The sequence below is a fragment of the Lepisosteus oculatus genome, chromosome 6, assembly GCF_040954835.1.
Source record: "Lepisosteus oculatus isolate fLepOcu1 chromosome 6, fLepOcu1.hap2, whole genome shotgun sequence".
Lineage (NCBI taxonomy): Eukaryota > Metazoa > Chordata > Actinopteri > Semionotiformes > Lepisosteidae > Lepisosteus > Lepisosteus oculatus.
In genome coordinates, this window is record NC_090701.1 from 342911 (window position 1) to 355667 (window position 12757).

Below are 12757 nucleotides of genomic sequence, written 5' to 3' on the forward strand. Positions count from 1 at the left end.
ATCTTTGTAGCGGCAAATTTTTCTGGAATGGTCATTCTCAGAAAACACGACACCCTGAAACACAAATTACATGCACGGTCAGTTACTGTATTTTTAAAGAAAAAAGAAGCCAGTGATCTGATCTTTAGTTTTAGATTATTAAGGGGTGCTGGATGTAGAAAGAGGGCAAAGCATGCAGTTATAGTGTACTATCCCAACCTTAAAGAACTTTTTTTAATTTACTGTATATATTTATAATGGCAAAATAAAATATTCCAAATCAAGGTCGACTTTAACTGCTGTTTACTTAGGATAATGGATGAATCATAAATGCCTAGGTGGAAGCAGTCATCCTTGTATTTTTTTTAAGATGGTGCACAGGAAAAAGCAGATGTCCCTGTCATCATTCTCAGTATAGCTCTAGGTATTCCAAAGTGTTTTAGGAGCACAGCACATATTGACCCGCATTTATTACATAATGGGAGCACATGAGCCTGTTTTGGTGTGGCTTTGAAAGCTTTGAAAGCGACAATGTCTGCAGAAAATATTTAACCTCTTGTGTCTGACTATAGAACAACCTGACTTCTGTGTGTGGTTCATTTAGTTCCTCTTGTGTCAGTAGAATTTACATCCCCAACTCATGTTTTAGAGGAACATAAGTTACATGTGGAATATTAATATAGATCTGATGATATTAATAAGAAAATAATCAGTCCCTCAAAAAATGTTTGTGCCCTAAGGCAATACACTTAGAGTGAAATTAAAGTAATCAACCCACTGTTATTCCAAAAATGAATATATGTGATATTGAGATTTTAGATATTTTAAAAAACTCACAATTTCAGATTTGAGACAGAAGATAATTTTTGTGCAGTACAGACATTTTCCCTGGCTTACAGCTCCATGAATTGAGGCTAACTGGAAAATAAATGTCACACTGTAAAGGAGTTCATGTTGTGCAAAACTTTTAGAAATTTGTGTTTCTGATTTTGTGCTGTTAAAGCATAAATGTTTCACATTGGTGGCATATGGACTCCCCAGTGTTATTTGTTATAAGCAAATTTATAAAAACAGAAATTTATGTTTTATAAGTACATTTATAGAAAACAAAATGATGAGACTTACATATTCATTTTCCTTGGAGCATATTTTAATATAATCTGGGAGGCTCTCTATTCTTTCATCTCTTAGAAAGAAAAGACTCTTTTTCTGCTTGTACAGGTAGTAGGTAGGTGGAAGATTTTAACCTCACCCCTCTGTGAATCACATCTGCTTGTCTGTACAGATTACAGAGAAACTGTGGCACTTCACCTGCACTGAAGAGTTACTCTCGTAAAGCATGCTAGACGAACTGCTTAGGCCAAAAGACCCAATAAAGCCCAGCAGCAGCTCACCGCAAGATGTTTTAGTTGTTGTACCATACATCATCTGTAACTAACATATTGGAAAAACAATTTAATTGGATCAGTTACAACCTAGTGTAGTCAGTGAAGTGGATACAAGAAAAAGCTCTGGTACAAATCAATTTCTGTCCTCTACAAACTAGGTCAAAGCCTGCTGGTATTAAATAGCCAATGATTTATGCATCATTTACATGCAACTGAAGGTTATATGGTGCACATACAGTATATGTACAAAGGAGATAGACTTAAATTGAAATTACACTTAAGTTATTCCCACAAAATATGCATTTTCCTAGTATAAATACTAGCATTTGTCAAGGGTTTCTGTCAAGCTCTGGATTACACACAAAGCCCAGCTTCTCAGCACTGCAGTGACATCATCTGCTGTTTTTTTGCCTGTTGTTCTGTCCCATACTGTGTAGGTAGGCAATGAATTACAAGTAATGACATTTTGGTAATAACTTACAAAATAATAGCAGCTTAATCACAATTTGTTTCAATTACTTCATTAGTTACTTTAAAAGAACAAGGACAATTAAAGTAAGACTTTCCGTTTAACTTCAGAAAAATGACACATAAGTGAGCAAGCTGGTGTGTGCTTATATTGTGCACACCTCATAGCCCAGTGGCTTCCCTTCCAGCTGTTTGTATACATCTGTCAAATCACAAGAGTCCACACCTCGGAAAAACATCAGTCTTTTCAAGTGAAATCATTTGAGGTAACACTTTGTTTTGGGTAAAAAGGCTTTGGTTGGAACTATGTGCCACACTACCCTATAGTTATTATAACTTCTAATTCCAATATTTGTGCATCTAAAGTCACAGTTTTCAGCCATTGATAGTTGTATTCCCCTTCTAAAAGCTCATTAGCAGGACACAGCTATTCCCTGACTAGCTAAATGAGTATATACAGTGTGCCTTAGTTCCCCCTGTGTCTTTTTCACCAGGTCTAAAACAGCAGAATGCAATCAAAAAAGCCTCATTACATAGTCTTATATATAATGAATAAGACACGTTGAGAAATTGCACAACAGCAGATGCTAACAGATTGATTAAAAAAACGTTGAACATGGGTCCTTTATTTATGAAACATATTCTCCTATGAAGAAATAGAGGAGGAGATATACAATACTGTAGGTGGGGACCTGCTTTAATCACAGCCCCTTGAAGAAACACAGCAGCTGTAACATGCCAGCAGCCTCACTGTACAGCAGATCAGCTGAAGTGAAAAAAACACTTAACCAGTTGAATTAAGTGCGGACCAGAAGCGCAGAGAGGAAAAAAAGGACAATCAGAATAAAATTAAAATCCCTACTCTTGCAAACAGCCATGCTGTCCTCAATAACCAACTCGTCAGAACCTTAGTTTGATATTTCATCTGAAGTGCCACACCTCTTGAGGAGGTGGTGTGGAAATTCTGGTTCAGAGGAAAGAGCACCTCCTACTGGTCTAACAGCCCCACTTACAGAAGCAACCTGGTTGCCTTGAACAGCTCCCCATCCCAGGCCTGACCAGGCCTAGCCCTGCCTGGCTTCTGAGACCTGAGTCCAGGCTGCCAGCTGGTAACACTGCTGCCAGGTGGAATTATGGGAGAATAAGAGTACATGTTTTACATAGAATTAAAACACCTGCAGGATCTGCCCCCATCGTCTGATTCAGCTCTGTAAGATGGATGCTGCGGCAGAAAAAAATAAATACTTGTTTTAAAAGAATGAAATATGCAAAGTTGTATATATGGCTGAAACTGAATTTTAACAATGTTATGGACAATATTTCCACCTCCAATTTGTAAAATAAAAGAATTCTTCATTTGAATTGTCTCTTCCAGATGTTACAATGTTAAAGACAAAAGGAGACCTTTCAGGGTCACTGATTACCCCCAATTCAATTGATTCCTGATCTCATCCAAATCCTGATTGATCCAGGCACCAACTACACTAGGACTTTCCTTTTAGTTTTGGCTTTTGTCCTCATGTCCTAATGTTGGTTGCAAGTTGTCCATGGTGTTGACATGGCCAATACCAGAGGTGTGAGTCATACCCTTTCAAGGACTGCTCCATCTAAAACTGAAGTTCCTTCATTCCGTTATCCAGGGGTATTAGCATAGCTTGCAGGCCAGGGATGAATCAGGTAGTGGTGCTTTGGGTTTTGTAGTATGCTAAACACATGAAAAGGTGACATTCCCACGAAGAAATTACATAAAAACAAAAACTTGATCTACCTTTGATTTGTTATACAGTACCTAGGTTTGTTCTCAAGCTCTTAATGCAAAGAAGACAGCCACATCACAGTGCTACTGGAGATGTATCTTACAAGCTGCACCCTCCAGGGTTATGGTTTGCATCCTCTTTAAAAGCCACCATAAATCTTTGGTGTGCTCCTTGCCTGTCAGGTATAATATATATTCCATGATATTATACATACGGAATATAACTAACATAGCTCTTCTCTGTAGCGATAACCTTTGTCTTTCTGTTGTGTGTAATTTATTTTTGTAACATTGCATTTAAAATAAAGCTTTTTCATTGCTGTGCAGGTAGCACACGTTTAGTGCAAAGACCTTGGAATTCTGTAAATGTGATGGTCATATGAAACAAAGTTTATTTTCTAATATCACATCACAAACTCTTTTCTCTTAATTTCCATTTTTGAGCATTTCTTTTAAGAATCAGCAACACCATCATGAAAGAGAAGTGCAGAAAATTGTGAAGCCTGCAATATTGAATCTAAAGTCTAAAATGAACAAATTGTTAAACTGAATTTGAACATCAAAATTATAATATTGACATTTATAAAACCGTTAAACCATTAAAGTACTATATTTCATTAGAATTGAAAATGAACAAATTATCAAAAACAAGTGATAATAATGAGCTTTTTAAAAGGTGCTTTGCAGTATTCTAGGACCTTTTTGATTAATTATAAAGGAAATTATGAGACAATTATGAGAAATCTATTTTTGTGACAGATGTTGTGTAGATGATGCATTGAGAATTTTTTCTACATGACGATCATAACATTTCATCTAAGGTTTCAATAAGCAAGATGTTGCTTTCTGCACTATATATCTCAGATAGATACAGTGGATGCAAAATATTATACAATGCTTTTCGTTTTCCATTAAAAATCAAACATTTGCCTTATATTTTCATTTTTCCTAGTATTCTGAAAGTCAGAGGGTGCACATTATCCAAAGGGAAATATATTTTATTCCCTTAATAAGTGGTGTATGAAAGCCTTTCTGTAAATATTTTACTTTTTAAAAGATTTTTATTATTGAAAATTAATCACATGTTCAAAAAGGTAATAGAAACTTTAATATTATTTACTGTACATTTTACTACAACTGGTTCTGTGTGACAATTGTTCTTTTTTCATACTATAATTTCATAAGTATACTTTAACTCTTATTAAAATCTTATCTTACAGACTCTTGGACTGTACTTGGCTTTTTGCATTGTATTTAGGAAAATAAAATATGAAGACTGTTCTATTAGAGAATAGCTTCCTGTCTGCATAATGTGCTTACAAAAGAGTTCTGAATTACCACCATGTGTGCACAAGCTTTATTATTAACAACAAATCTGTTCCCTTTTCAGATCCTGACTTTAAAGACTTGGGAGTCCTCAAACCTCTGCCCTGTAGGTGGAATTTATCCTGTGCTAAGTACCTTTTAAATATTTGTAGCTAGCAGTTTATGCATTGCTCAAGGCATCTCTAATCTGTTTTTTCCATGTGTTTCTCATGGCTCAGTTTGTGAATTTGAAATGGGAGGACCTGAAGGTATTGTTGAATCACAGCAAATCACCAAAGAAGGCAAAGCTTTAGAAACGGAGGCAGTGGACTGCAAATGGTATATCCGAGCTCCACCACGGTCCAAGGTCAGCCCTCTACATTATCATGACTCTCTTCATACACTCATCTGTTTGTCTACAGACTTTTTCGGAAGTAATCCAAAGACTTGACCTACCCGCCCATCAGTAATTTCCTCAGCTCAGTGAGGACACGGCAAGTGCTGGGCCTGGAAACTGGGATGGATGGGGAGGTCAAGGGCTGGATTTGTTATACTTAAGTCTTTTTTCCCCCCATTCATTTTTATGCCCATTTCTGTGCCATAGCTTGTCAAGTTATGAGTTAAGAGTTAAGAGTTAAGTTAAGTTGAGTTTTTAGAAAACGTATAGAGTAAATAGTCAAAGGCTAAATATATTCCAGGTGCTATAGTTGCTAAGCATTAGCGGGAAAGTGACCTCTGTAGACTATCAGAGGGATGTTGAAAAATGACATTAATGTCAGTATGCTTGTTAGTATGCTATGTTTTGTCCTCCTTAGGCTTGCTTAATAAACAGTAATTCCTAATCTTGCAAAGCTAGAAGTGATATACTGGAGAAAGATCAAGCTTAGAGCATAAAAACTTATTTGACATTGTGCATGTCTTTAATCACAGAAGCATTGTCGCTGGATTGCTTAAGGCTGACTGAACAGCTATTCACGTTTAGTTCAGTTTCAGTTCAGTTTATTGTCATATGCACAAGTGCAATTAAATGCTTATTTGCTCCAATACAAAGACATTAAAAGAATCACCAAAAATATAAACACAGAACAGCAGAAGCAACAACAAGTTAAATAACATGCAATGTAAAAAGTGAGCCAGTGGTAGGGGTAGAGTTCAGTAATTTGACAGTTTGTGGGAAGAAACTGCCTCTGAATCTAGAAGTTCATGCCTTTATGCTCCTTTTATATTTTGATTGTTTTTGTAATCCTGATTTTTCAATGAATGCCTAATAGAAAATACATAGAAATAACAATCAATTTTACTAAGAGTGGGTAAAGATTCTTGACTTATTACATCAGAGATTGACATTTTTATCTTATTTCTTTCTCTTTTTATCACATGTGTATCTGAATTATTTAAATATATACTTCTGTATTTCTTGAAAACACTGGGTGTCAATTAGACAAGCAAATTACTCTTGCTTATACATATTTCATTTTCCAAAATGTATTTTATGTTGGAATTGTCCCTCTTCCAGGAAATTATAAAGGATAAAACTCCATCTCTAATGGAATTGATAAAAGTCTATATGGAAGATGCAATTTACAATTCAAAATGCAGTCTTGCATCATGTGTGTGTTGCCTGGAGAGAGCATTTGTAAGTTGTAAATGATAAGGCTGCTCTTGGTTATTAAACTGTGATGCTCAGGCCAGCACACTGTTATTGCTGTATACTGAAGTGGTATTGCTTCAACTATCTCACCTTATCACTCAATCAAAGCCTTTTCCCTTCCCTTGACAAATCTGCTGATCTATTGCCCACTGGGATCAGTGTAACTTATTGATTTACCCTGAATTATAGCTAGGCATGTTCTTAATCGATATCTATTTTTAAAGTGGAGAGAAAACCTCATAACAATTTTCTCACATTCAGTCAGTTGTTTCCTTTGAGTTAACTCTAGCTCTCCATGGAAAATTGCAGTGCCTCCCAGATACGCAGCTTCTTCCAGGGGATTGTTTGGTTTAATTTGACACCCATTTCACCAGTTGATTTCAGTCTTATCTCATGACTTTCCAGACTCACAAATCAAATAGCCGTCTGCAATAATGAAATAACGCAAAAATCCTTTGGTCAAAATAGAGAAGGGAAGAAAGGGATTTCCTTTTGCTATCAACTTACTTGTGCCATGATGAGATGTAAAATTTGTTGTATCAGATATTGTATAGTTATTATTCTTATTGATAACTTGTCATGTTCCCCTGATTTCACATTTTGCAAAGTCAGAATTTTGTATTTTTTACCTCTGTGTGGTTGTCGGTCATGTGCCAGAAGGACTCAGGAAATTAAATGACATAATGAAATAAAAATAGTGTGGCAAGCCAGGCCGTTAAAGACCCAGTGACTGCCTGCCACAGGAGGCCACAGATTAGGGCCTCGAGGATTTGTAATATAGTTCACCTTGGGTAATCACAGATGGTATAATTGTTTAATTGTAACGCAAGTTCTCTCCTGAGGTTCAGTTAGTGGGCTTGGTGTGTACAGTATAAGTGTGTGTCACTGAGTGGTAGGGGGCAAAGGATTGATCTGAGTGCTTTGTAGGACTGTGTGTGTATGCAGTATCTGTGGAGATTTCCTACAAAAGAGCCTCCTTCACTGTGCTGTACGTCTGAAGTGCTTGTTGGTTTTTATGTGCTCAGACCCCTGGAGCCACCTTACTTGGGCAGGGGTCTGTGACAATGGAATACCACAATAACAGGCATTTGTAGCACTGTGCAGCCAATTAACACCAGTCAGGGATTTTTTTAATAATAGTATTCACCTTGTAAAACCTTAATACACCAACAAAAACATTTTTTTTCTGTACAACGGCAGTTATATCCCTTAGACTAAATTTGATAACAATTGTAAAAAAACACTTAATGATTAGTCCTAATGTAAATTAAATGAAACAAAACATTTTTTGCATTTCTTTTATAATAGATGCACCTGACCTCAGACCTGGCTCTGATGGAGCCCAGCGGTAGACCAAGGTCTGGGCTAATGTAGTCTCTGGATTCTTTTGTCCTTGGTTCATACCAGATACAGTAGCTATCTTCCCAGATCCCAGCTAATTTCATTCTTTACAGGTGGAGAAGTAGCGGTATTCTCTCAGAACAATTTTAACACAAAAACAAATGCAGAAATAGGATACTACCGTTTTGTATTCTGTATTGTTATAATGAAATATAAAAGAATGTATCACGAGTCCCTGTTGTTCTGCAGTACAAAGATGTTCGTATTTGAATCCAGCATCAAAACAATCACTCACCGCTGGTAACAGATAAGATGTCTCTATAAACATGATTTGCATTTCAGATGCATCTAATGGATTCTCTGAAAGCGTATTCAGTCAATGGGAAGAGCTGTCATAATCTGTTCTTTCTACAAAGAGTATAAGAAATCTGTAGCTCACTACAGATTCAAACCTGGGTGGTCAGAGTGGTGCTCATGAGAGCCTGGGCACTGCAGATTGGCAGTGTTTAGTGAAACGGAGGCTCACCTGTACCAGTGTGCCGCGGTGTCACGTGACGCTGTGATGCGTCACCATTCCCTTAGCGCAATTGAAGCCATGTGACCTTCTGGAAGCAGACGGCTTTGCCAGTTGTGGGACCACCAGGATTTTGTGAATGCTCAGCTAGTTGGGAAACACCCTTTTCACTGAGCAGGTAGCTGCACTCTGTCCGCTGGGAGATATTCGGAGAGTGGCACACAGAGGGAGACTGGTATCGCTGCAGCACCGCATTGCAGGGAAAGGTCTGCCTCTTGCCTGTCGGGCGATGGGTGTGAAGGGGTGCGAGGCTGTGGGGCACTTTTAGAGAGGTGGTGACCATGCGAGAGGTCAGCTGGACATCCCACCCCTGGGAGGGCATGCATTTCTGTAACGCCACTCTGCAAGTCTGAGCAGGATGGCTCTCGTTAAAGATTGCTGTGCTTTACCATTGTGAGAGAGCGGTGTATAAAAATGACAGTGAAGCATGTGCAAGTCACTCAAAATGGGGCGGAAACCATAGGGGACCAAAGTAGCAGTGCTGTATTAGCATGGAAAACCACAGGAAACTGGAAGCACGTGGCGGACTGTGAGGGTGCAGTAGTGAGACAGGATGAAGAGAAGTAATTGATTCTACAGTGGAGCACAGAAAGGGCACGAGAGGCCAGGCTGTTCCATTTTTATCAAGATTAAAAACCTTTTATGATCTGTTTGCTATGGAAAATGTCTGAGCTAATCAGCTACTATATATAACCACGATAAATGCCTGTTGCAAGTTGAATTAATAAAATGAGGATATAATCAAGAGAATTCTTGATTATAATCAGGCTTTCATCCATTATCAAAACAGAACCTTAACAGCATATTTTATGAGTTTCATTGAGGGCACATTTTTACTTCAAATCTTTTGGAAATACTTCTATAGTTTAGTAGGGGGTCTAAAAGGGAAACTGTGCAATTCATTTAAAAGCCCTAATCCTATACTGGTAAAAAATTAATTCTTTATGCTTCTCTCTTGTGCCTGTGTAATTCCTGTATAGTCATGTTGCCATGGTTAAGACTTTCCCCCAGATTTAATCAGTGTTTAATCTACTAACTGCAACAACTGTGTATATGAGTTAACACCTTTGATTACACTGTTTGGCACACACAACCCCAAAAGACATTTCTGCCTCAGCCTGTTAAATGTAAGTTTTTCACTTAGTCATGATACTGTATATGAAGACTTCCCAAACTCAAGAGGCTATTTGTACATATTTTTCCTTATAAAGGAAAACTCATGTGACAGATATTTTCATCGGACCTCTGTGTATTCTAAGCCATGATTCAGTGTGCTGTTTATGGAAGTTCTGTTGTGGTTCCTGGCACTCAGACTTTCAGATGTAAGAAACTGAGATGAGGATAAATCACATCTAGAATAGCTGCTCAGATAGTGTGGGCACTCGCCAGCTGGGGTTTAAAGCAGCCCCAATGAAAAGTAAGAACTGCATTATAAAAAAAACTACACGAGACAATAAATTGAATGTTTCTTAAAAGGCACAAGTCAAGGTGTGCAATTTTGTGGGGTAAGCAATACTGCGGTTACATAAACTGTACCTTATCTTGATGAAAGCTGTTATCACAGGCACTTTCTTAATGCAGTCATCAATTATGTCATTGTAAAAAGTTTTCTTCTTAAATCAAGATTAATGCTTACTGTATACGTAGTTGCCTGTCCAGACAATTGATCCTGACACACTGTTGACTACAAAATACACATATTTATATGATTTATTCTGTTATTTGCAAGAGACCTGTAATGTCTAAATTATTTAACAGGTTTTATTATAATAAGAACCCACAGATCAAGAAATACAGAGAGAGGTCAATGGTTTCTTCGATCTTCTGTGAACAAGAAATAGGGAATCGTTTAAAAAGCAAGACTTTATTTTTTTTTTAAATACAGAAGACATTACATCCAATCTTCCCCACTAGATACCTAAGGACCTCCCTAATACACTCAGATCTGGGTTAAGTCATTGTTAAGAACAAGATTTGCTTTCATAAAATTACTAATGCTACACAGGTGAGCCTTTTAGCTGATGCTAAAAAGGAAACAACCTTCAGTCCGTAAACAAAATACAGCCAAATTAATGGGAGAGAAAAACTCTACCTGGCAGTTTAAAAATAAAACTTAAATCTTTTGGCATGTATGAATAATACAGCTGCTTTCCATGAGCTGGATCAGTGAATACGTCCCTCAGTGCCCAACACGTGACAGGTGACAGATGACAGGTGACAGGTGACAGGTGTCGGTTCGTCAGGGAGGATCCCAGGACAGCAAAGCTGCAGCTCACACTCTCCTGACTGTCTGCTTCCCTTCCCAGTCTGTACACAGCTCTCTTCCCTGTTCCTCGCTGTCTCTTCCAGAACTGCACAAGTGGCATGGGCTGACTGGGGAGGTCACTGGGAAAATCAGCCCAGCCACCTGGTGTCCACCCACGTTGTGTTGTTATCTAGTTAGATATCCCTGAATCTGAGGGAAGCTATTCATATAAAATTTCTCAGCTGCCCAAACACACTTCAAGAGATGCACTGTCACAGTGGCTCTCCCAACACACCACAGAACAATATTCTTCTTGTAAAAAACAAGTGAGTCATAAACTGTGCAATCTCTTACGCTAACACAGCATCACTCTGAGTGCTTTCTTCTGTGCAAAGCAAAGTATCACAATTTGTTTTTATCTTTTAATGTGTTGGCACATTTCTGTTGCACAAACCCAGACTTAAGAAAGCTCAATGAATTTACACTGAATTCCTGCTTTGATGAATGCAGTATAATATAACTTTGCTGTTTCATATTTGCAAAGAAAAAAGATTTGATAGTGCATGTCCATCTGTCATTCCAGTGTTATCACATACACAGAGATTCTTCATTTTTTTTGTCAGTTAAAAGAAGCAATGTCTGTGATTTTAATGTATTAGTAGTCAAGCATCTGGAGAATTTATGCTGTTTCTGGCTGCCAATCCCATTTCAACACTGAAAAGCAACAAATGAGACAGAGAAAAGGCTGTAACACAGGATTGCTGTAAACTGAAATATGCCAGTACATTAAAAGATAACAAATAAGAAGAGATATGGATGAAACACTGTGCTGATAAAATTACAGAATGGATGCTACCATTTACTCTCCATTCATTTAGGCTGTGGTCCTCACAATGTGCTTACTCCATCTTACCTGAACTGTTTCTGGAAAAAAATCTGTTAGAAATGCTTGATCTTAATGCTAACAGCTGAAACCAACTGCAAAACACTCAAAAAAATGTTATCAAAAAAATTGTGAACTGCTGAACTACTCAAGTATTGTCAAAATATGAATGTAAAAGTAGGAATGCTTTATATTTTTAAAGCAAAAATTAGATGAATTTCATATTCCATTACAAGGTAGTCGGGCCATTATCACTAAGTGCAAAAGCTTTCTGTATACTAATAATTGATAGAAAAATTAATTTACTTGTGCATATATAATATAGAAGTTGTGGTTTTATTGTGATGTTCATGATCCAATGTGTTCACTCTGTGATTTTCTGGTACATAGAATGGATTCATACAGAGGTATTCTCTAAGGTAATGTGATAAATATTGAATATGTATTACAAGTATACTATATAAATGCTTTGTGGATGGACCTGGCTTTTTTCTACTCTGTCATTTTGTTTTTCCTCGTTCTGATATTCTCGCTGATTGTGATTCAAAAAGATTCACTGTGTTGGGAAAAAATCCATATAGTTTGGTGTACTAAATCAAAGACAGCTCTAACACAGGCAAAAGAGAATGAAAAGGGCCCTTCTGAACTGGGGATAGTTGGCCTGTTGTGAGATTTAGTAATTTTTACATCTCCCTATGCCTAATACAGCTGCAAACTGACACAACAGTTTGTGTCTCAGATTCAAGGCATTGCAATTCTGGGTATTTCCTCAGAACACCTCAGTATCTCAAAGAGCATGTTAATTTTGGGTTCAAAATGTCAGCTGAATGTTCCTTTCTGATAAAAGGTGAATATGCAGAGTTGACTTTTTGTACCATTAAATTCGTCCTGTGAATTTTGAAATGTGAATGATCCACACGCGTATTTGTACAATTTGTATAATTTACAAAATGAATATAATGTTTTGAAACTGAATGCTCAAACTGACAACTAAGGGTAAGATAAGTTGCAGTAAATGTCAGCAAAAAGTAAAGAGAAAAATCTGAAATGTTGAGTCTGTAAATATTCAGACCCATGAACCCAATATTTGGTGGAAGTACCTTTGGCAGAATTTTATATCAGCACTGACATTATGATGACTGGCTTGGATGTTTTTGTGTTGTTAGT

The 12757-nt window shown here is 37.3% G+C and overlaps 1 protein-coding gene across 4 annotated transcripts in view; it reads left to right on the top strand.

Annotated features, from left to right (window-relative positions):
• neto1l (neuropilin (NRP) and tolloid (TLL)-like 1, like) overlaps nucleotides 1–12757 on the top strand; it is a 66590-nt gene that overhangs the window by 37035 nt on the left and 16798 nt on the right. For all 4 annotated transcript variants that reach the window (XM_015355031.2, XM_069190839.1, XM_015355029.2 and 1 more), the window contains exons 5-6: nucleotides 4982–5023; nucleotides 5136–5263. In XM_015355031.2, the coding sequence (XP_015210517.1) occupies nucleotides 4982–5023; nucleotides 5136–5263 (170 nt within the window). The remainder of the gene's footprint in view (nucleotides 1–4981; nucleotides 5024–5135; nucleotides 5264–12757) is intronic.